This window comes from Saccopteryx bilineata, chromosome 3, assembly GCF_036850765.1.
Source record: "Saccopteryx bilineata isolate mSacBil1 chromosome 3, mSacBil1_pri_phased_curated, whole genome shotgun sequence".
Lineage (NCBI taxonomy): Eukaryota > Metazoa > Chordata > Mammalia > Chiroptera > Emballonuridae > Saccopteryx > Saccopteryx bilineata.
The window spans coordinates 295100759-295125715 of NC_089492.1; the positions used below are offsets into that span (position 1 = coordinate 295100759).

Consider the following 24957-nt stretch of genomic DNA (forward strand, 5'->3'; position numbering starts at 1 on the left):
AACAGGCAATGCCACTGTCCTGTGTTTTTCGACTGGCCAACTCATGCCTGCCGCTCTGCATATAGTGCTTAAACTGCACAGCAGGTTTCCTGCGTGGCTGTCCCATGTATATAAGAACAGGTGTCTCGCCCTGGCCGGTTGGCTCAGCGGTAGAGCGTCGGCCTAGCGTGCGGAGGACCCGGGTTCGATTCCCGGCCAGGGTACACAGGAGAAGCGCCCATTTGCTTCTCCACCCCTCCGCCGCGCTTTCCTCTCTGTCTCTCTCTTCCCCTCCCGCAGCCAAGGCTCCATTGGAGCAGAGATGGCCCGGGCGCTGGGGATGGCTCTGTGGCCTCTGCCTCAGGCGCTAGAGTGGCTCTGGTCGCAATATGGCGACGCCCAGGATGGGCAGAGCATCGCCCCTGGTGGGTGTGCCGGGTGGATCCCGGTCGGGCGCATGCGGGAGTCTGTCTGACTGTCTCTCCCCGTTTCCAGCTTCAGAAAAATGAAAAAATTTAAAAAAAAATTAAAAAAAAAAAAAAAAAAAAGAACAGGTGCCTCTGATGGAAGAATAGCTGGAAACCTGTAACCCCGCCCCCGTAGAGAGTGACTTGACCACTGGTTCCCATCACTTGTCCCTCCCCCTGGAATTGATGGCCTCTCTCTTGGCCTCTAGGACCTGGTCCCTGTGTGTCTCCCACCTTTGTCCCCCAATCGTGGTCAGATTTTTAAGAATCCTGCCCTTGGCTACTACTTGACTCACCCTAGGATTTCTCCCCCAAAGGGAGCAGTAGAGGGTTTTAGTGAACTTGGGGTGTGAGAACCCACCTCCAACCTAAGATATGAAGGTGATGGGTTTGCTATGTGCGCAGAACTCTCCTTGAGTTGAGACAAGAGGGGACAGCTGTCAGGGAGGTCAGGGCCTAGTGTGTAGCCCTGTTGGTGGTGCACTGGCTCCCGAGGGTAAGATTTCTGGGAGTACCGCAGGGTGGCCAAGGGCCGGATGAAGGGGTCAGACAGTACCATCTGGAGAGCTCATATCATGTGTCCACTTTCTAGTCTACATCTCCATTTATGTGTGTCTGTGTGTGCTTGTATTTACATTACCTGCAAGAATTTCCATAGACCTACATCTCCATCTGTAGCTTTGTTTTCTAAAAACTGCATTATATTATATTCACCGTCTGGGCCTTCTCAGTGTTTTCTGTGCACACATGAATGGGTATATTTACAGTAAGAACACAACACGTGTTGTACGATGTTATACCCTATTTGATGCTTTAACAAGTTTTTTATTTATTTTTTTAACTTTAGTCATTTCCATCATTACATTGAAATAAATTGGTGTATATCCATAGACTGGGATACCAAGAGGCCTTTAGAAAGAATGATGTGAATCTGTATGTGCTGGGGCTGACCAAGCGGTGGCGCAGTGGATAGAGTGTCGGACTGGGACGCAGAGGACCCAGGTTTGAAACCCTGAGGTCACCAGCTTGAGCCCAAGGTTGCTGGCTTGAGCAAGGAGTTACTGGCTCTGCTGTAGCCCCCTGGTAAAGGCAAATATGAGAGAGCAATCAATGAACAACTGAAGTGCTGCAACGAAGAATTAATACTTCTCTCTCTCCCTTCCTGTCTTCTCTGTCACCAAAAAAGAAAAAAAAATCTGTATGTGCTGGTATGGAAGGGTGGTTATCATAGGTTACCAGGCTTAAAAACACATACTCATGCAGAACTCCTGTTGGTCTCACTTTAGTGAAAACAATATGATGGGTGGGTGTGCTTTGGGTTTCTGCATTAAATATTCTATAATATTTGAACATTTTATGTTTGTAACAATCAGAGAATAAAGCCACAAAACTTCTTGGAAACATCAAACATAAGGTTCTATTAAAAATTTTGTGTTTTTGGCCCTGGACTGTTGGCTCAGTAGATAGAGCGTCTGCCTGCCCCGGAAGTCCCGGGTTTGATTCCCGGCCAGGGCACACAGGAGAAGTGCCCATCTGCTTCTCCCCCCTCCCCCCTCTCCTTCCTCTCTAGCTTCTCTCTTCTCTCAGAGCCAGTGGCTCGGTTGGTCTGAGCATTGGCCCCAGAGGGGGGGTTGCCGGGTGGATCCCGCTCAGGGCGCATGTGGGAGTCTGTCTCTATATCTCCTCTCTTCTCACTTTAAAAAAGAAAATTTTTTTATTTTCATTTTGTTGAACTGCGTTGATTTATATTAGTGAAAACAAAGTGTGTACATCATTGTCCTTACTCTTTTAGTAACGCGTAGTTGACATACAGCACTGGTTTTAGTGGTCCTTCCTAATGTCCAAGGCCGGCCTCATCCTTGGAAATACACTCTTGAATAGTCAGAAATTGAAATGTAGGTTGTCCATGTTTGTTAAAATCACCCTTTATCATTTAGCCCTAAGAAAGTTCCGAGTTTGTCATTAAACAGTTAATGCTTTTTTTTTTTTTTTTTTTTTTAAGGCAGAGACAGAGTCAAAGAGGGACAGACAGACAGGAAGGGAGAGAGATGAAGAAACATCAGTTCTTTGTTGCGGTTCCTTAGTTGTTCATTGATTGATTTCTTATATGTGCCTTGACCGGGGGGCTACAGCAGACCGAGTGACCCCTTGCTCAAGCCAGTGACCTCAGGCTCAAGCCAGCAACCATGGGGTCATGTCTGTGATCCTGTGCTCAGGGCAGTGACCCCGCAACTCAAGCCAGTGAGCCCGAGCTCAAGCCAGTGACTTTGGGGTTTTGAACCTGGGTCCTCAGTGTCCCATGGTGATGCTCTATCCACTTCGCCACTGCCTGGTAATGCTCATGTTACGATTTTAAATGAATTAATCTTGGTCATAAATCGCAAGTGATGTTTTGTTGTTTTATTCCTTTGGCTGTGGTGGTATAGACAAGACCATCATCTGTTAATTTTATTTCATCTTTCTGCCTTTAAGCATCATACTATGAAACAACTTTATTACCCCATGATTATATTTAAATATTTCTTAAATTTTGTATTTGGCTTGTTGGCCTATTGACATATGAACTTTCAAAAGATACTGAACCAAATGAAATTCTTCCATGCCAACTCAGAACCATTGTCAAGTTCCCATTAATACCCTTTGAAATTCCATTAGATTAATAGAGATTAATTTCAGGGAGGATTTAGAACTTCAGTGTCCTGGATCCCTACATGACTATCCTATGCCTCTAGTTACTGCCTTTTTATTGCAATATAATTTATCACTTTATTCAATGTAGGTGCAATTTTCTTAAAATTTTTTCTATCTTTATAATGGAGTTCTTCCTGTTTAAAAAAAATTCTTGTTAATGCATATTTAAGGAAGTTTGTTAGAGGTGATTTTTTTATTAAATTATAAGATCTGTTTCCATTGATTCATAATATCTGATTGGACAGTCTTTACATAAGAGGAAGGATAGTTTTATACGTTTCTTTATGCCTCAGGTTAGTTTTTTCTCATTTTGTAATTGACTAGAACACTAGAATGGTTTTCAGTAATGATACTGTTTAAGACATATCTACTTTCATAAATGAGTTTGGTTGGCTGTTTGTTAGTGCTCATGTTGTTGGCCTTTGGGGTTTTTTTTTGGTTTTTTTTTTTTGTTTTTTTTTTCTGAAGCTGGAAACGGGGAGACACAGTCAGACAGACTCCCGCATGCGCCCAACCGGGATCCACCTGGCACGCCCACCAGGGGCGATGCTCTGCCTCTCCAGGGCGTCGCTCTGCAGCGACCATAGCCACTCTAGCACCTGGGGCAGAGGCCAAGGAGCCATCCCCAGCGCCCGGGCTATCCTTGCTCCAATGGAGCCTTGGCTGTGGGAGGGGAAGAGAGAGACAGAGAGGAAGGGGGTGGTGGGGGTGGAGAAGCAAATGGGCGCTTCTCCTATGTGCCCTGGCCGGGAATCGAACCGGGGTTCCCCGCACGCCAGGCCGACGCTCTACCGCTGAGCCAACCAGCCAGGGCTGGCCTTTGGGTTTTGAATTCTGGTTTCATAAAGAAAACTTGAAAGCTTTCTGTTTTTTTTTCCTCTGGTTGGTTTTTCTGACATGGAAATTGGCATTCTCTTGTAGAGGACATAAAAGGCCACACCCCTTACTATATCTGAGTCCACGGCCATCGGGAGAACTAATTCTCTGATGCTCTTTTTACATTCCTTCTGTGTTTATCTGTCCATGTATTTCTCTCTTTAAAACATCTGCAAGTCTCTGGCATTTTGACTCTGTTCCTGCGGCTAGTGGCTTGTTCTGAAGTTTCAGAAAGGATCCTGTGCCCAACAGGTGATTCCCATGACCTGACTGAGCCTGTCCTGTTGCCCGTGAGAGGTTGGGCTGGTGTCATGTAGGGAGGACCCACATTTTTCTAATGAGTCTGGATGCCACAGTGCAGGCATGAGCTCTGTGGCCCCCCTCCCTCTCATTTAGGCGCATAGGCTGATGAGGACTCCCCTTTTCAGGGCAGCCCCTCTTAGCCAGGTCCTGGGTAAAACTGTGCTATTGTCCAAAATGTCAAACCAGTGGTCTAGAGTGGGGACACTTGCCCTTTCCTCTGCTCTGGAGTTCTTTCCCCAGCATGGTGTCATCCAGTGCCCTCCTCTTGGTTGTCATATATCCTCCTTAAAGGAGACAGGGCAGGCAGGGAGGGCAGGGTCAGGGGCTAAAGCTCCAGGGGGTGACAGTGGGAGTCCAGTCACAGCAAGGAGGGCACGGGACTGAGTTTCCTACCTTTCCTCCTGAGTGGTAAAGTCCACTTTGAAACGGAATCATTGAGACTCATTTTCTCTTTAGCCATTAAAGAGAAAAACAACTTCATGTTAAACTTCTAGCTTTCCTTGGAAAACAAAAGCAGAGAGTTTTGCGGCATGTAGTTTTCTTTTTCTGTAGAAGTAAAGCAACAAGGACAAAAAGCCAGGTAAGGTGATTCAGCCTCCCTAACCGAGACTTTCCCCCGATTGGTCTGGTTTCTTTACACCAGTTATGGTTGACCAGTCGTAGAAAGGCTACAGGATAAAACATGTGTGTAGGAAAAGTAACATAAGTGAAGGGAAATATATGGCCCTTCTGGTTACATGAGAAGAAAAGAAAGTTTGAAAATCAGCTTCTATAATGCCTAAAACGTTCCTTATTTTAAAGGAAGGAAGCAGATAATTAAAAATAAATATAGGCCCTGGCCAGTTGGCTCAGTGGTAGAGCCTCGGCCTGGCATGTGAATGTCCTGGGTTTGATTCCCGGTCAGGGCACACAGGAGAAGCACCCATCTGCTTCTCCCCCCTCCCCCCTCTCCTTTCTCTCTATCTCTCTCTTCCCCTCCCGCAGCTATGGCTCGGAACCAGTCAACCCAGGGCAGTGAGGATGGCTCCATGGCCTCTTGCTAACAGCTCGGTTGCTGAGCAACGTAGTAATGGAGCAACACCCCAGTTGGACAGAGCATTGCCCGCTGGTGGGCATGCTGGGTGGATCCCAATTGGGGCACATGTGGGAGTCTGTTTCTCTGCCTCCCCGCTTCTCACTTAATAAAAAAACCCACATAAATAAATTAAGCTAAGCAAATAAATAACACAAAATATTATCAAAGTAGAGAGCCAGGGATTTTGGAGATGGATAAAGCAGATCTTTGGAAGACTGACCCAGGCAGAGGCATGTATGGGGTATGAAGGGGCCCAACGGTCACTTCATCATATTCCCACTGTTTCTGTGAATGACGTAGCAAAGTTTGCCACTTCTCTAGGGCTTCTCTGGACGCCAGTATTTCATTTTAAAACTTTTTTTAGATTTTTTATTATTCATTTTTATTAGTGAGAGAGAGGGGAGAGGGAGAGAGGGAGAGATAAAGAGAGAACAGGGGGAGGAGCAAGAAGCATCAACTCCCATATGTGCCTTGACCAGGCAAGCCCAGGGTTTCAATCCGGCGACCTCAGCATTTCCAGGTCAGTGCCAGTATTTCATTTTAATTCCACCCCCCAACCTCACCCCTCCCCTGGGGTGAAGTCCCATCGTCAGACCTATGAGCGCCTTGTGCACAGGTGTCCAGGAAAGTACGGGCAGAAGGGTGGGCCGGTGAGGGTGACCCAGTACACTCTGCAAACAGTGGCGTAGAGAGTTGGCCAGGATGTCCCCTCTCCCCAGACGCTGCTCTGGTTCTGCAGGTTGGTGTCTGAAACCAGATTTAAGTTGGGTATGCGCTCGTTGCTTTCAGCTTGCTGTAGACGCCTGGCCTCGTGTCAGGCACTGGAGGACACAGTGATGGACAAGGTCACCTGTCATCCCTTCGTGGGGTTACAGTTCCTGAGGGGAGACAGGCAGGTTGGCTCAGATATTTAAATGTGATTGGTGCTTGGAACACCCAGCAGGTGAAAGACACCCTAGGGAGTGGTCAGCACCAACCTGTGGCTGGGTCTGGGGACGGACGGACACACTTTTGAGAAGGGTACACCCTGTTGAGGGCGAGTCCTGAGCACACCTGTGCATTTAGACACTGGACAGTCTTGCTCCGGCCACTGCAGCTTCCTGTGATGGTGGAGATGTCATGTGTCATCCAGTAGAAGAGCCACAGACCATTGGAAGTGTGGTTCATGTCCTGAGGAACTGGACTTTAAAAATTAAAAAAAAAAAAGAAAAAAATTTTTATTGAATTTTCATTTGGCTGCAGTTTGCACAGCAACACGGGTGCAGAGAAAGAGAAAATGAGAGCACCTGCCATCACGTTACCCGGAGCTGAGCACATGTAATGTGTCGTGTGACCTCCTATGCCTACTGCCTTAGCCATTATGTTACGGGGAGAAATGCTCAGAGATGGCAGCATGGGCCCCTGTCACCTGATGTCCTCTGTCCATTTTTGCTAAGAAAAAAAATTGACACCCAGTTTAGTAACAGCCAGCTGCTGAACCAGCCTCCTGTGCCTGCTGAGCATTGGGTGAGTGAGGCCTTTTAGGTATGTTAGATTATGGGAGCTTCATAGTTCTGAATGGGAGGTGGGTCTGTGGTTCTTTATTATTTATTTATTTATTTTTTTGGTATTTTTCTGAAGTGGGAAATGGGAAGGCAGAGAGACCCCTGCATGTGCCCCACTGGGATCCACCGACATGCCCACCAGGGGGCCATGCTCTGCCCATCTGGGACATTGCTTTCTTGCAGCCAGAGCCATTATAGTGCCTGAGGCAGAGGCCATGGAGCCATCCTCAGCACCCAGGCTAACTTTGCTCCAATGAAGCCTTGGCTGCAGGAGGGGAAGAGAGAGAGAGAGAGAGAGGAAGGAGAGGAGGAAGGGTGGAGAAGTAGATGGATGCTCCTCCTGTGTGCCCTGGCTGGGAATCGAACTTGGGACTTCCACATGCTGGGCTGACATTCTACCGCTGAGCCAACCAGCCAGGGCCTGTGTGGTTCCTTACTTGCATGTACAGGGGGTAGGGACAGACTCCAGGACATTGAATGTTGCCCAGGGTCTCAAAACCAGTTAATAGCAGAGCTAACTCGTTTAGTCTGCGTGGTGCCCAGAGATCATACCTATCCCTTGGGGTCCTGTGTCTGTGTATTGGATAGGACACATCTCTTCCCCTTGACCCCACTTCCTCTTGACCTGTTCACAGAAGCATTGTTGATACCCCTTGTTGGGCATCCTCACCCTACTGCCTGGTGTTCCACTTCTAGGACACTTGTGTATCTCCTTATAACCTACAGGTCCCTGAGTACTGACTGTCCCAGGCGGCCACGTCTTCCCTGTTGACTCATGTTTGGTTGTTCCACGGAAAACTCTACCTAGAGAAATGCTGCCTCCAAAGTGCTTGTACACCAGCACACCCAAGAAGTACTGGGCCCCCAACCTGTACGAGCTTGATAGTGACCTGACTAAGGAGCCGGATGCCATTGTCGCCAGTGCCGCCGCTGCCGACTCGGAATTCTTTCATCAGAGGTTCCGGAACTTCATCTATGTGGAGTTTGTCGGGCCCCGGAAGACCCTGATCAAACTCCGAAACCTCTGCCTCGACTGGCTGCAACCCGAGACGCACACCAAGGAAGAGATCGTTGAGCTCCTGGTCCTTGAGCAGTACCTGACCATCCTCCCTGAGCGGATCAAGCCCTGGGTGCGGGCCAATCGGCCCCAGAGCTGCGAGAAGCTCGTTACACTGCTGGAGAGTTACAAGGAGATGTACGAGCCGGAAGGTGAGGCTGGGGGCCTCAGCGCTGCAGGTGTTCTGGGCCAGACCCTCCTCTCGGTGGGAGGGCTACCCTATTGTAGGAGGTGTCTTGGCACTCCAGCGATGACAACCAGATGTGTGGTGTGACCAGTGTCCCCTGAAGAGCAGCATCGCCCACCCTGATTAAGAACCAACCACTCACCCACCCACCGCCTTGAGGTGTGAAGTCATGGGGTCCCATGAGGAGCCCGCACGTGCCTCATGTGTGGCCTGGTTCCCCTCTGTAGACCTAAAAGTGCGGCGTCCCCTGGGCAGCCGTACATGGCTGCCCTTCTTGGAGGTCAGGTAGCCGTGGTCACAGCTGTGTTCCTTCTCACAGAGGTGGGGTGCAGTGGCAGGTCGACACTGGGGGAAACTTGTGCAAGTGTACACAGGGGACGGTCCAGCACTAAGTGTGGGTGTCTGGTGTCCTCGCAGATAATGGCAGTGACGTCCTGAGTGAAGACAGCCTGAGCCTGAAGGGGGCGGAGTCCCCCCCGCCACGCTCTGTCTACATCTGCCGTGAGTAACCAGTCAGGGTGCGCCGCCATGGGGCACGTGTCCAGACTTGAGCCCACTTTACATGTGGTGTGCGGGGACCGTGGGCAACGACCTCAGTGAGGGCTGTACCAGGGGAGTGTGCCAGTTCACTACAAAATGAGACGTTTTTATATCAAAGCAGACACTGAGGAAACAATACTAGAGAGAGAGAGAGAGAGAGAGAGAGAGAGAGTGGTGGAAGTATTTAACGCTGTTGGTTATGTGCTCGAGTAAGTGAGGCCTTTCAGGTGTGTTAGGTTATGGGAGTCACATAGTCGGCCTGCTGTGTGGATGTCCCGGGTTCAATTCCCAGCGTATTTTTCAAGCTATGCCCATAGCTTCCCAGGAGGGGCGGGGTCCATTCCTCCTTTGCCTCCGGAGCTGTTTGCATCCGTTTGTTGAGGGTTCTTAAGTGAACTCCTAAAAGGAGCATTGCTTTTGGGAAGGGAATGTGCTTTGTAAGCAGAGGAATGTGCAGGTGAGAGTGGCTGAGGTGAGCTGGACAGCAGAGGGGCTGATGGCCATTGTCCTGGACTTGGACCTGACCGTGTGGGAACTGGGGAACCAGCCGAAGGGTCTGAAGGGGGAACAGGCTTCTTCTCCACAAAGTTCTGGATCTGGCTTTAAGGCAAAGCCCCACTTAGGCTGAGCCTCCGGAAACAGTGTGCCAGGCACAGGGTAACAGGAAGAGTCCTGATCGTTCTTGGGCATCTGGAGACCTTGATGTGGGTTCTGTTTGTTTTTATTTTTTTTGTATTTTTCTGAAATTAGAAGTGGGGAGGCAGAAAAACAGACTCCCACATGCACCTGACTGTGATCTACCTGGCATGCCCACCAGGGGTCATGCTCTGCCCATCTGGGGCATTGCTCTGTTGCAGCTGGAGCCATTCTAGCACCTGAGGCGGAGGCCATGGAACCGTTCTCAGCGCCTGGGCCAACTTTGCTTCAATGGAGCCTTGCTGTGGGAGGGGAAGAGAAGAAGGAGGGGGGGAAGGGTGGAGAAGCAGATGGGTGCTTCTCCTGTGTGCCCTGACCAGTAATTGAACCCGGGACTTCCACACACCAAGCCGACACTCTACACTGAACTAGCCGGCCAGGGCTGGGGTCTTTTTTTCCTCAAAAAGAAGCAGGAGCAAGGATGGTTGTTGTCTTCCCAAGTGGGGGAGGTGTGCGTGGAGGTGGAACACGCATGTCAGAGTGCTTTATTCACTCTTTGAATGTCTGGCTTTTTTTCTCAGGGGACCGGGACTGGTACCAGTACTGGGATCGTGACCGGGACTGGGATTGTGACCGAGACCGGGACTGGGATCGTGATCGAGATCGGGCCTGGGACCGTGACTGGGACTGGGACCGGGCTCGAGACCGGGACTGGGACTGGGACTGGGATCGAGACCGTCGCCGGGACCGGGACTGGATCCGGGACCGGGCCTGGCGGCGGGACTGGATGCGGGAGCGAGACCGGCGGGGCCGGAGCAGGGACCTGGAGTTTCGGGAGCGCTGGCCGTACAGCAGGAGCCCCAGAAGGAGTAAGTTCCCCGCTCTTATCTGCTTGTTCCCTGATGCGCCTGCCCGGTTCCCCGGGGCCTTTTCCTTCATGGTGCCTTTCTCTTCCCAGGATTCCCGCCGCGGGATCTGTCCCTTCCTCTGATGGACAAAACCTTTCCGAGAGAGCGAGGGCGCAGACGCAGGAACCTCATGATGGACTACGAGTTGCAATGCCAGGTATGCCGAACTTTCCTCTCTTCCTGGTAAGGTTGCCTCCACTTCACGGCTGAGATGCCTTGCTTTCCCGATTGCAGGCGCTCGTCCATCCCTAAAACCCCACCTGGGTGGATGGGGGGACCCCACTCCATTCCCTGAAAGGGTTCCAGGCCTGTCTTTGGGGGGGGCGACCTGTGGCCAGGATGACCGCTACCTGTTTACTGATTCGTCCACATCATTGGAGTGACTCTTCCACTCGGCATTTGTGTTACTCGTTGTGCTTGGTCAAAGTGGCTGTCCCCCCATGGGCCAGGGAAGCAGAGCGGTTCTGGAGACTTTCTAGTACACGGAACTGGGAGAGGTGCACACCTACAGAGCAGCCTGGCAAGAGAGAGCAAAGGCTCAGGAGCTGGTAGGGGCTGGGTTTGAAGTCCTGCTCTCTCTTCCACTTGCTAGCAGTGTGTCCTCGGACCACTGATGTAGCTAAGCTGATCCTCTCAGTACCTTCATCTGTAGAATGGGTGCGGTGATTGCCTCACAGGGCTGCTGTGAAGAGTGAGATTCATACATGTGTGTGAAGTGAGTATTATAGTGCTCAGCACGTGGTTGGCACATGCTGAATGTCAGCAGTTATTTATGGCAGTCATTTTAAGAAGCATGTGATGGCCCTGGCTGGTGGCTCAGTGGATAAAGCATCAGCTTGGCATGTGAATGTCCCAGGTTCAGTTTCCCATCAGAGCACACAGAAGTGACCATCTGCTTCTCCACCCCTCTCCTTTTCTCCCTTCTCTCCCCCACCTCTCTCCCTCCCCCTCCCTCTCCACTTTTCTACCACTCCCTCTCTCCCTCTGAATCCCCCATCTTTTCCTTATCCAATGGCTCAACTGATTCTTGTGTCTTCCCAGGCACTGAAAATGGCTTGGTTGGTCTGAGCACATCAGCCTCAGGCCCTAAATATAGCTTGGTGTTCGAGCATTGGCCCCAGAAGGGGTTTGTGAGGTGAATACCAGTCGGGGCACCTGCAGGAGTCTGCCTCAATACCTCCCCTCCTCTCACCTTTAAAAAAAAAGAAGCATGTGCTAGGGAACTTGGTGAAGGGAAAAGGACATGAGATTTGAGCTGATCCTCCAGGAGAAGAGAAGGTGACTTGTGGCAGGGCATTGTGGAGGAAGGTCACAGCAAGCCCAGTGCACTTGACCCATCTCTCTTTTCACATTTAAGTACCTGCCTCCATCAGGCCCTGGGGAGTATAGGAGTGGCCAAGACAGGGTCCTTGCCCTGGAGGCCTTGTCTTACACCAGTCAGCAGGAATAAATCTCCATATAAATAGTGTATATGATTGCTGACTGGTCAGAAGGCTCTTAAAGAAAAAGAGAAGGCTAAGGAGGAATTGGCACAGCGGTCTTGACTTGGATTTGAAAGGGAATATCTTAACCCTTTGAATAGTATGAATGTTCATGTAAGTCCTCATGCCTCCTGACTGTCCAGAGTACGACCATAACAAAAATTTTTATTTTAACAATGTGTAAGGCAACATTAAAAAAAGGCAAATATACTTCTTGTTTCTATAAGTTGGTTAGCAAGCAAACGTGATTTTAAATTAATAAAACTGTAACTAGAACTAATTTTTTGTATTTTTCTGATGTGAGAAGCAGGAGGCAGAGACAGATTCCCACATGCGCCTGACCGGGATCCACCCGGCATGCCCACCAGGGGGCGAGCTCTTCCCATCTGGGGCATTGCTCCCTTGTGGCCGGAGCCATTCTAGCGCCTGAGGTGGGAATTGAACCCGGGACTTCCACAAGCTGGGCCGATGCTGTACTGCTGAGCCAACTGGCCGGGGCCCCTAATTTCATGTTTTGAAAAAATACTCACTCCCAGGGGTCAGCAAGCATGAAAAAGAAAACTCACTGCTCAAAGGGTTAAAGGCAGGAGCACTTGACACATGAAAGATGGAGAGAGAGCCCTGGTAAAGGCGTGAAGCAGGAACTGAACGTACGCTGGACTGGCTCACACATGGAGGGTACGAGCTTAGAGCTGGCCAGGAAGCACGTTGGGCCTGTACCCTGCCGCCTGGCCGCCCAGCAACGTGCTCAGGTCTGTCTGCAGTACACTGAGATGTATGTATTCATAACGGTGCCAGCGGTGGGATGTGTTTGGTGGGGTCAGATGTGCAGGGCTTTGAATTCTACTCTGAAAACTCAGTCATTTGTTCTTTGTCCAGGAGGCAGGCAGGGACCTACCTGTAGAGGTGTGTGCACGCGTGGGTGGCCCGGGGTGTCCAGATGGTGACATCCGGGCTTCTGCAGCAGCGACACATGGTGGGGAGGGGTTCAGAGCAGGAGGTAACCCAGGTCGTCCAGCCCTAGTGGAGGGGGGCATTATGTCCTTTCTGGTTGTCTCGGGGCGTTACCCTCAGTTTGTAGCACACTTGGTCATGGATTTTCTTATTTGGAGGAACCAAACTGATCACCATGTTAGGAGTCTCCATAAAAAGATTAATGGTAGAAACTTTCCTAAACATGATTTTGAAAAAAAAGGCTCCCTGGTGTGTTCATGTGCCCCCTGTGAGGGCCGGCCGGTGGATTCTGCATGCTGTTCTGTGAGCCATGACTGCGTTTTCGGTGATCTGTGGGGAAACGGGGAACACAAATGTCTTTACTGGGGGGAAGGGGTTGTTAAAATACTCTTATGAAAAGAAGGTGATAGAAGATTGGTAGTTGGATTTTCTCTTGTGTTGCATCTCAAATGCCCTGGTTTGACACGGCAGAGTTGTTTGGCCCCATGTCTGGAAGCCACGATTTCTGTTAGCTCAGTGAGGTAGAAATAGCAGCTGAAATATAAACTACATTTTGGGGGAGGGGGTGTACAACACAAGAAGTTCTCATCCTCCTGTAGCATGAGGTGGACATCTCGTAATGGTACATGCATGTAGGTCATGTGACACTGAGGAGGTGCTGGCACTGGTCTCAGGATCACCTCTATTCCCCTGGAACTTGATCCTAGCTCCTGCGGACTTAGGTACCATTATAGATTACAAAGTGTGAACCACTGATTTAGAGCCCTCTGTGTGCAACAGATGAATAGTGTTACATCAGCTTCCTTTTATTTTTTCATTCAAACAATATTCAAAATTTAATGAGCCCTGGCCAGTTGGCTCAGCAGTAGAGCATCGGCTCGGCATGTGGAAGTCCTGGGTTTGATTTCCGGCCAGGGCACACAGGAGATGTGCCTATCTGCTTCTCCACTCTTCCCCCTTCTTTCTATCTCTCTCTTCCCCTCCCGCAGCCAAGGCTCCATTGGAGCAAAGTTGGCCAGGTGCTGAGGATGGCCCCGTGGCCTCTGCCACAGGCGCTAGAATGGCTCTGGTTGCAACAAAGCAACAGCCCAGATGGGCAGAACATCACCCCCTGGTGGGCATGCCAGGTGGACCCTGGTTGGGGCATGCAGGAGTCTGTCTCTCTGCCTCCCTGTATCTCACTTTGGAAAAATACAAAACAAATTTAATATACTTTTATTTTACTTTGACGAGGCAAACGGAGACAAAGATGGAAAAAATGCCTCTTCCCTTTTGCCTTTGCCCCTGGGGGTCTGTCACCACCAGAGATGGTAACCCTTCTGACTCCCTCAGCCCCCCCCCCCCCCCAGTTCATGACCTCAGCGGCTCTCTGCCAGCCCTCAAGGGAGGAGCCCTGGTCTCCTGTTGCTCGCTCCCACAAATGCGTCTTTTCTGAGGAAGGCAGCACAGCAGCCAGGGAAGAGCTCTGCTGCACACCTGAGCGCACTGGGGACTTCTTGCTCTCAAACTTGCTGTCTGAGCTGCAAAAGTGATGCAGTTTAGCCAGGCGAGGCAGTAAAATCGCACCAATCTGGAAGGGGCCTTCCAAGCTTCTGTTGAAGATTGCTGGTTGTCCTAGAAACTCCCAGCCCTCACCTAGAGTTCTGTTTTTGAAGCCCTGCTTTAGTTCTGGTGGTTTTTTGCCATTCGGTGGCCGGCCGCAGGCTCATTGGTCGGTCACTCTCAGTAGGACACGCACCTGGTTGTGCAGACACAGCTTTTGCTGCATGTCCACAGGGCTATCCTGTCCACGTCACATCCCAGCAATGGAACTGTAATAAGTTATCCAAGAGTCCTGATGATGTTGCCAAGAGCCATAATAATAAATACCTGTTTTCTTTCTGTAATGTGTCCCAGTATTTAAAACACACATCACATGGTGGAACAGCCACGCCCACAGTCCTGCATGGTGGGCTGAGGCCCTTCTCTCTGTTGTACAAATGGACCGTAGGCTCAGGAAGACTTCTGTTGCCGAGGCCGCGTGGCTCAGAAGTGGCACGGTCCCTTTCTCTGGCTCCGAAGCCTGTGGGCTTCCCACCCACCATGGTCTGTCTCCCAGCCTTGGTGCCATACCCCCCAGGACCACTGCCCTCCGAAAGCAGTATCATTCTATCGCAGCCGTCAGAGAAGGTTCTGTAATACCTTATATGTAGGGGTTGAAGAAGTTCTTTTTAGGAAAGGACCCATTCCCACAGAAAAGGCAGCTAGAAAATGGAGGTGCTCAGTGCCTCAAGTTTCTCCTAGGTTACGTGGAACTTCCACAACCGTGGAGGGGAGCTCACAGGGTAGCCATGCGGCACAAAGGATGTGTGTGCAAACCACAGGGCGGGGGAAGACGGACCGAGGAAGGAGGCTTAGGTCACTCTTCCTGACTGGGTGTCTTCTGTTCCCCGTGGGTTCCACATACAGTTGATATTTAGGCTGTGGGAGCTTTCCCACCAGCCCCCTCTGAACGGACCCCTCTCCACATCAGAATCTTACCTGCTACTTAAAGGCAGCCCCACCCAAGACCCTTTCCAAAGCCTTTGCTGACTAGCCTGGCCCACCCTGAACAGTCCCTCTACTAAACCTGTTGAGTGCTGATTTATCTGTACCCCACTTTGTTGTTGACTGTTCTCTAATTGTTTCATGAGTGTTTTCTCTCCAACCAAATTATAAGCGGCATGAGGGCAAGGAATATGTGTCATACGTTTTCTGGACCTTCCTCAAAGAGTAGTGCTAAGGTAGGTACACAGTAGGCCCCTGGTAAAACCTGATTTGGACCATTCAAAATCCTCCAATGCTGTGAGCACTTTCCTCATGCCTTTGTATGTGTAGCTCCCACACTGCCAGCCTTCTCCTCTGTGGATGCCCCCGGGAGCAGACTCCATTGAGAGGTCTGCATTTGCTGTTTCAGGATACATTGACCTACCAGGACTTCGTGGACCTCACCGAGAACAGGAAGGCTCAGAACTCCATTCAGGACAACATGGAGAACTACCTGAAGCTGCTGTCACTGGGTAAGCTGCTGCTTCTCTGATCATCAGAGTGTTTTGCCACCTTGCTCTATTTTTTTTTTTTTTTCCAAAGAAGCAGGGAGGCAGCAGACTCCCACATGCGCCTGACCGGGATCCACCCGGCATGCCCACCAGGGGGTGATGCTCTGCCCATCTGGAACCAGAGCCATTCTAGCACCTGTGGTGGAGGCCATGAAGCTGTCCTCAGCGCCCAGGCCAACTTTGCTCCAATGGAGCCTTGGCTGAGAGAGGGGAATAGAGAGACAGAGAGAAAGAGGGAGAGGGAGGAAAAGCAGATGGGCGCTTCTCCTGTGTGCCCTGGCTGGGAATTGAACCTAGGACTTCCTCATGCCTGGCTGACGCTCTACTACTGAGCCAACCAGCCAGGGCTCCACCTTACTCTTTTTCAACTGCAGGATATGAGAGTCCATGTTAATCTGGGCTTCAAGGGCAATAAGAAGCCTTTGAAAGATTTCCAGCAGAAGAATCAACAAAGACACTTGGTTTTTAAGAAATTGCTCTGGCTCTGGGTGGAGACCCTGTGGGACAGGGGTGTGGGGGACGGGGAGATGACTCTTGCCACAAGAGTTGATGCTCTTTATAGCATGGTGACAGCAGAGATTTTTAAGTACACACTTAAAGTGGGATCCTCAGTTCCAGTGTGGCTCTCCTACAAGATCACTGGTTTGGTCCTAGCTGGCCATGGGCTCTGCGGGTCCAGTGCTGGGGATGCAGAATGGTACCAACAATGCTCCATAAGGCAGCAGGGCCCGAGGAGGCCATGTGTTCAGAGAAGCGGGGAAAGGAGGGAGGCTGTGGGGGCCAGTGAAAAAGGGTATCAAGCCATTGAGGAGGTAGTTATGAGAGGGCAAAGCCAGCAAGGAGGCTCTGGATTTGGGGACACGTGCAGGTCTCGGGACAGATGTGTAGGCAGCATCAAGAAGATCGTTTAAAATGCAGATTAGGATGGGTTAAGGAATGAGAGGAGAGGAAGGAGACTGCAGACAGAAGATATCCAGAGGACTGGCTCTGGGCAGCTGCTTGTTCTGTGGCTCGGAGGAAGGCAGACATCAGTTTAGAGTGAGGAGTCTCGGTCCCCAACTTGAGTATGAGCTGTCGTATTATTGTGAACAGGGGTTCAGCTTGCGGAAGACGATGGCCACTCCCACCTCACACAAGGCCATTCAAGGTCAAAGAGAAGTGCCTATCCAAGCACCAGTCGAGGTAAGCACTAGGCAGACGATGTACGCTGGCCGCTTGAATCAATGAGATGGGCTCTATAAATACATGGAGTCCGTTCTCATCTAACATTGTTCAGAGGTTCCGCGACATAACAAAACCAGTTTTACCGTAGGCTAATCGGCATGCACAGAGACACCTTCCTATGGCCTCTCCTCAATATTGAAATGAAACAGCGCCGAACCAAACAATGTTACTTGAGGACCTGCTGTCTTGATAACCCTTGAATAGTTGATACTCACACCACCATCATGGAAGTCCCCCCATTCACTTTGCCCATGTTGGGGTACTAAGGAGTGTTTATCATTGATGTTTCATTGCAGGTCTGAAAGCTATGCCTGAAAGCAAAAAGTCAACTCACCGCCGGGGCATCTGTGAAGAGGAGTCTTCCCATGGGGCGATCATGGAAAAATTCACCAAGGATGTTGCGCCCAACTCCAAATCTGGAAGGGCCAGGGAATTGAATGACCGGTTCCTGAGGTTCCCCAGAAGGCTGGACAATGATTGGAAAGAAGTTTCCTTCCACAAGAGGGAATCTCTGATTCAGGACAGGGGTTGCGAGGGGAATGCGTTCGGAGGTGGGGGGAATAGTCATCACTCCAACCTGGTGTCCAAAAAGAAAGTCCTTGAGAGAAAGAGGCACTATCAGTTTGATGCCGATAGTCAGGGCTCCTCCATTCACGACCAGAGAAGCTGTCCAAAGAAGAGACCCTTTGAATGTAGTGACATGGGAAAAGCAGAGAGCATGTGCAGCGTCAGCGCCGCCCCCTGCGCCGAGTCCCAGCCACTCTATTTCAGTGAGATGCCCTATGTGTGTGATGAGTGTGGGCGGGATTTCGGTATGATTTCTCAGTTTGTCGAGCATCAGATTTTGCACACACGGGAGGACCTCTTTGAGTATGGTGAGTCCTTCATTCACACTGTGGCCGTCAGTGAGGTCCGGAAAAGCCAGGCCCGTGGGAGACGCCTGGAATGTAAGAAGTGCGGGGAGACCTTTCCTAGCGGGACCACCCTTGCTGAGCATCAGAAAGTCCACTCAAGAGAGAGTCTCTCGGAATGTAAGGAAGAGGAGGAGGAGGAAGAAGAGGAGGAGGAGTGTGAGGAGCTCTTCATGCCCAGCCCCACCTACAGCGAGCTTCAGAAAATCTACGGGAAAGATAAATTCTATGAGTGTAAGGTGTGCAAGGAGACCTTCCTGCACAGCTCGGCCCTGGTTGAACACCAGAACACTCATGGGGGTGACAACAGAGATGGGGAGCAGGGGGAGGAAGCCTCCCAACCCAGCCCAACCTTCGGCAAGCCTCAGAAAACGTTTGCTAAGGAGAAGATGCACGAAGGTCAGGTGTGCGAGGAGACCTCTGTGCCCAGTCAGTCCCTTAAGAAGTGGCAGAAGATGTACTTGAAGGAGAAGCCTTTGGATTTTAAAGAAGGCGGGGATGCCTTTCAGCTAAGCTTGCCCCTCGGTGAGCATCGCAAAGTTAACTCTCGGAAGAGCCCCTGTGAGAGCCAGGGGTCCAGCAAGTCCGTCATTCATAGTGTATCCCGCATGGAGTCTCAGAAGAGTCATACGATCACAAGACCCCCTGAAGGTGAGGACGGGAAGGCCTTCACTGTCGACTCGAACCCCGATGACAACCGGAAATCTCCCACTCAGGAAAAAGTCTGTGTGAGGAAACCAAATGAGAGGTCAGTCATTCACAGCTTAGCCTGGGCAGAAGCTCAGAAAAGTCACAGCGCGGGGGGGTTCACTCAGCCTCAAGCGGTGGCCGTGTCCACCATTCAGAGCGCGCGTGCCATGGAGCACCAGAAAGCCCATGCCGGAGAGAAGACCTCCGAAGGAAAGGAAACCAAGAGGTCTGTTATCCACAGTGTCGCCACTTTCAAAGTCCCCAAAAGTCGCGGTGGAAATCCGGGGGATCAAAAAGGGGAACCTTCCCGGTACACCTTAAACCTTCGTGATAAGCAACAGAAAACTCCCACCAGAGCCAACCCTCACGATGCGCGGAAGAACGGCAACTACAAGGACTCCGTGATACGCAGTGTATCCTGTCCTGAACCCCCCAAAAGTACTACTGGAGAGGAAGACACGACTAGGGACTTGAAGAAGGATGGCCAACTGTCAATTCCCAGTGCCAACGCCCGCGAGCACCAGAAGGCACGTGCCAAGAAGAAGAACATCGAGCAGAGGAACAGTGAGACCTCAGTCATCCATGCCCTGCGTTTCGGTGAGCCTCAGACCTTTCGCCCAAGAGAGAAACTCTATGAGTGTCCGGAGTGCGGTGAGTCCTTTGTCCGGAGCTCCGACCTCACGGAGCATCAGAAGATTCACCACCGGAAGAAGCCTTCCGGAACCAGGATCTACGAGCAATCCGTGATTCGCAGCTTAGCTTCCACCGAGCCTCAGGCGCGCAATGCCCCCTGGCCTGGGGTGATGCGTTACGCTCAGCAGACGGCCAAGACCAAGAACACTGAACAGCCTGCGCAGGCCAGTTACACCCAACACCAACCAGCGCAGACCAACTATGCGGAACAGTCAGGGGTGATTAGTCACACCCAGCAGCCAATGCAGATGAGTTCCTCGGGACAGATAGCCCAAATGGGTCACGCGGAACAGCCAGGCCAGGCGAGTTACACCCAGCAGCCAGAGGGATCGAGCTACGCCGACCAGGCCACGCACACAAGTTATGCCCAGCAGCTGCCGCCGGTCCAGCAAGAATGCAAGGACTGCGGGCAATGCTTCGCCACCATTGAAGACCTGAGCACCCATCAGAAAATCTATGCCCAGGAGGAGTTCCACGGGGTGAAGCTGTCTGGAGACTCCGTTATTCAGAGGGTGGTAGGCCTGGGCAGGCCAGAGCAGGAAGAGTATGAGCAACAGGAGCCAGACAAGGAGGCGAAGCAGGACGACCCTGAGGACACCATCTATGGATGTGAGGACTGCGGGCTGGGCTTTGCTTACCGTGCAGACCTCAAGGACCACCAGAAAGTTCACAGCAGAGAGTATCCCCTTTACACCCGTGAGTACACATGTTCTGTCATTCACACCCATTCGGTCAGTGAGTATCTGAGGGAGGCCACCGGAGAGCAGGTCTTTGAATGCCGGGCATGCGGGGATTCGTTCATCCATAGCTCCTTCCTCTTTGAGCACCAGAAGGTCCATGAGCAGGATCCGTTTTATGGCCATAGGAGGTATGACGAGCCCTTTATGCAGCCTTGGGCTGTTAACCCCCCGAGGTTCCTCGCCCCACAGAAGAGTCCTCCTCTGACAGGGCTGTTCCTCCAGTGCCACATCTGTGGGCTGGATTACATTCATGGCTCTGTCTTTAACGAACATCTGGCCCTTCACATGAGAGAGGGTCCGCAGGAACGGGGCCCGGGAGGAGGTGACGATGTGGTCAGCCCCGGCTTAGCCCTCGCTGAGTTGCAGAGAAGTCAGGCGGAAGAGAAGCAGTATGAATGTGAAACCTGCGGAGAATCCTTCCTTAGTCAGTCAGACCTCAAGGACCACAGGAAGGTCCATAAGAAGGAGGAGCCCTATGATTACGGGGCTGCCTTCGTCCACACCTCCTTTCTCACTGACCCCCCCAAGAGAGATTCGTCCTTCTTTGAGTGCAAGGACTGTGGGAAGTCCTTTGTGCATAACAGGGTTCTCACTAAACACCAGACGTTTCATTTTGAAGAGGAAGAAGCCGCTGCCGCCCAGGCCGTGGAAGCCAATGTCCTTCTCCCACGGGAGGTCCTGAGGATCCAGGGGTCCCACGCAGAGGCTGCCCAGCCAGAAGTGGAGGTCGGCGAGCCCAGCGGAGAGGCCGCAGAGCCCGATGGGGAGGCTGCGCAGCCCGACCAGGATGCGGAGGAGCCCGACGGCGCGGGGGTCGAAGACCCCGAAGAAAGAGCTGGGGAGCCGGAGGAGGGAGACGCGGATGAGCCCGACGGCGCTGGGATCGAAGACCCTGAAGAGGAAGGTGACCAGGAGGAGATCCAGGTGGAGGAGCCGTACTACGAGTGCAGGGAGTGCGGCGGGACCTTCACCTCCAATTCGGCCTACGGCGAGCACCTGAAGACCCACGCCAGGGTGATCATCTTCGAGTCTGGCAACGTCCACGGGGAGGGCTTGCATTACCCCGCACATGCCGGCACCAGCACAGGCGCCGCCGACAGCAGGGCTGAAGAGGACGACAAGTACTTCAGATGCGATGTCTGCGGGCAAGTCTTTGGTGACCGCCTGTCCCTGGCCAGACACCAGAATACCCACACCGGCTGAGATGAACAAGCGTCAAGGCGGGAACGCCTGGACTGAGAACTGGACCCTCTCAGAGAATTCAGACTAACCCCTAATAACAATGCCACAGGGACACCTAGCGTGGCAGGTACATACACACCGACTTTTAACATCAGACAGCTTGAACCGGAAAGGACCTAACCGAACGTAGAGCACAATGGTGGTTCCCTGGGTTCTTAACTCTCACCACCACCCCAACCCCCCGCCAAACACCGGTGTGTGCACATGGGGAAAAATCCTAGGAGATTCTGAGACTACAGAAACAGCCCCAACCACCTGTAAATGACATTTCCATTCACATACATGATATATATATATCATTTTCCTGAGATGTGTGTCACATAGCAAATCATAGCCAATACTGGTCATTACAAGTATTGGGAATTAATACAGTAACAGTCACAGTTTACTATGCAGAGCTACCTTCACCTGGTAAGCTTTGACTTTGACTTTTTTTATTAATGGAAAAGGATAGGAGCACCAAACCAGTATATATATATGTATTTGTAAGCCTCTTGGGTCCCCTGATTTACTGTGCGTTGTTTTAGCCCCTTCGTGTCTTTTTCTTTTTTGAGTGATCGTGTATTGTTCCTTGCTCTTTAAATATTCCTACAAAGGTGTAGTCGTGAAAGATAAACTGTCTTTTTACTCTGTGCTATTGGAAAAGTGAAGTTTTGAGCTTCCTTTTCAGCCACGCTGTCTAACACCAAGACTCGGGAACCTCAGTATGTGGATCGACCTTCTGTGACCCGAGTGGATCCATTGCCGCGTTGTACCTTGCAGTGATTCTAATGCGAAGAGATGACAGGTTTTTTTTTTCTTTGAATGAGCTTCATGTGCATTTAGTAGTGACTTCACAAAACCCAAAGCTTTTCCCTGTAAATCTTCTTGGCCTTTAAAAAAAGACTGGGTTGCAACCATCACTAGATCACGACGGTGCCTAATGAGGGTTGAGAACCAGAGGGAGAGGCTCTCATCTTGTACATAAGGATGTAGATATAACTGTCACCCCTTCTTTGTGCGCTTCCTGCCTTAAGTGACAAGTAGCAACGTGACTTTATTCGTCTTGGCCGCCGCATACATTAGTTTGCCCCTGGGTGCCCAGGAACAAGCCTCCTAATTAGCGCTTTCTACTGCTGAACTTAATTCTCGCCTTCACCTGTCTGACCCTCAATCCCAAGTCTCATTTGCATTAAAGAAAAATTTTTTTTTAAAAAAGCTTTCTTTACCGTCAACCCAAGCTTGACATGGAGGACTCAGGCTCCCCAGCAGTCTTACTTTGTGTTGGTACTATTGATCCCTTCCTCTTTCACCAGTTTTGAGAATTTCTGAGCTCTCCATCAGTGCCGCGTTGGTTTGATGGCCTCTGTTGGCCGTGAATCCCAAATGGGACCTCATAACTGATGCCTGTTCTCTTCCTTTTTCTTCTCTCCTCCTCTCGCCTAGTGACTTTTGAGACATTTTTGTTGTTGTTGGCTTTGAGTTCGCTGGGGTAAAAAAAAAAAGTAAAAATTAAAAAAAAAATTTAAAAAGTGGATCTGTTGAAGGAGTGTTCAAAGGATAAGAGCGGAGACGTAGAGCGAGGAAATTAAAATGCTTGAGGAACATGACCACATCTCACTCTCCCTAGATCCTGCATGACTGGGCTCAGAGCTGCCGGGAATGCCCACATCCAAGGGAGGTTGTTGGGCAGAGAGAGGAGGGAGCCAAGGAAGGGAGCCTCAACATAGCAGCAGATTTAGGGGAGTGGGGAGACACACAGAAGGACACATCAGAAACAGTCATAAGGCCAGGTTGGTGAGAATGTGTCCTGGGCAGTTTAGAAGGGGTCATCTTGATGGCATAGCGTCGGTGGGAATGCCCAGAGGTTGGGATGGACACCCAGGATAACGGGAGCAGTGAGGCCCCGTCTCAGAGGCAGGCCCTGAGACGGGAGCCATTGCTGACCTCGGGGTCAACTTGGGTTCCTCACCGTCGGCAGTACCAATCAGTAGAACTTTTTCGGAAAGCGTTTTGCCAAACATAAGGGTGTCCATCCCAATTTAGCGAGAAATTAGGAACAATTTCAATGCCAAACGATAGGAGAACGAACAATTAAGTGGACATATTCGTGATTCTTACGCAGCTGTTTAAAAAAAAAAAAAGATAATCGTGAAGAGTTATGTAGTAACATGGAAATATATTTACAGAATATTAAGTGGAAAAAGCAGGACACAGAATTATATTTATACTACAATTATAACTGTTTAAAAATGTATGCTTATAGTCAACAGCTGTTGTGTTGTTGTTGTTGTAGGCTTATAGTTGAGCATTATTTTCTTAAATTCTCTGCTGTTCTTTATAGTAGTGTTACTAAAAAAGTTGATAGCCACGTCTCCATTGTGAACATAATATGAACTCATGTATCAGACACTTGGAAAATAAAAGTGGAGGAAAAAAAATACTCCATATTTCCACCTCCAAAAATAGATAACCTTCTTCAGTATATAGTTTCTTGTTTCTGTGCACAGGTTCATGATTATAACTGTCAAAACATTTATTCAAAGCAGTTGTTAGGTTATCCTTGTGGAATTGCAGTTCAGTGCTTTCATCTTAAGGTTTTCAAACATTTCCTAATGGTGTTCTGATGACAGAGTTGATGATCTGTGTTTCAATTATAAGGATAACATATACCCAGAGGAAAAGAATTGGAAAATACAGAAAATTAGGAAAGAAAAGATCACTCGTATTCCCAACACCCATCAACTGTTAACATCTTGATTGTGTTTCTTCTGTCCTGTTTCAGTGCGCAAGCTTGTGATTAGGAGAGTTAGATGTGTATGCATAAAGTCTATGGTGAAAAACATAGGGAAAAATCATTAAATCATGTCATTGTGGGATCATGATGAAATATTTTGTCTCAAATTTCTTGAATGATTGTGAGTGTTTTGGTAACTGAATCTTAAGTATGTATTTTTCCATTACAAATTTAATACATACTCGTAGCAAATTTTGGGAAATTCAGTCAAGTAGAAGAAAATTATCCGTATTCCTTGCACCTAACAACAACTGTTAACATCTGTCTACAACCAGCCTGTGATTGTTAGGGCATTAATGATAAGTCAAGTCAAAGGTGGGAAGAAATACGGAAAAAAATTAAGAAATAGTTATGTGGTTGTGGGATTACGGTTAAATATTTCGTCTTGGTTTCCTTGAATGATCTTTATCATGGTGTTCATCTTGTTTCTGTGCACAGGTTTTTGGTTTGTTAATATGGTTGTGGTCATTATATCTATCTGTAATAGTGTCAACAATAAAAATAAAGTTAAAAATAAGGTATTTTTCAGTCTCTTTATTTTAAATTCAGTGAGAAGCGGAGAGGCAGAGAGACAGACTCCCGCATGCACCCAACTGGTATCCACCTGGCATGCCCACCAGGGGGCGATGCTCTGCCCATCTGGGGCATTGCTTGGTGGCAACCCAAGTCATTAGAGTGCCTGAGGTGGAGGCCATGGAGCCGTCCTCAGCGCCTGGTCCAACTTTGCTCCAATGAAGCCTTGGCTGCAGGAGAGGAAGAGGGAGATAGAAAGGAGAGGGAGAAGGGTGGAGAAGCAGATGGGTGCTTCTCCTGTGTGCCCTGACTGGGAATCGAACCCAGGACTTCCTCACACTGGCCCAACGCTCTACTGCTGAGCCAACTGGCCAGGGCCCTGTCTCCTCTTTT

At 50.1% G+C, this 24957-nt stretch overlaps 1 protein-coding gene across 7 annotated transcripts in view; it reads left to right on the forward strand.

Annotated features, from left to right (window-relative positions):
* The window catches only part of PEG3 (paternally expressed 3), a 31760-nt gene extending 7192 nt beyond the window's left edge, over nt 1-24568 (forward strand). For 4 of the 7 annotated variants that reach the window (XM_066270898.1, XM_066270896.1, XM_066270897.1 and 1 more), the window contains 7 exons: nt 7662-8144; nt 8597-8680; nt 9937-10224; nt 10314-10420; nt 15634-15736; nt 16868-16957; nt 17296-24568. In XM_066270898.1, coding sequence (XP_066126995.1) covers nt 7748-8144; nt 8597-8680; nt 9937-10224; nt 10314-10420; nt 15634-15736; nt 16868-16957; nt 17296-21236 — 5010 coding nt within the window. In that variant the 5' untranslated portion in view covers nt 7662-7747 and the 3' untranslated portion in view covers nt 21237-24568. Of the gene's footprint in view, nt 1-6633; nt 6898-7661; nt 8145-8596; nt 8681-9936; nt 10225-10313; nt 10421-15633; nt 15737-16867; nt 16958-17295 lie in introns of all 7 variants that reach the window. The other 3 variants (XM_066270899.1, XM_066270901.1, XM_066270900.1) reach the window with 3 other exon arrangements.
* Nucleotides 24569-24957: the final 389 nt, after the last annotated feature.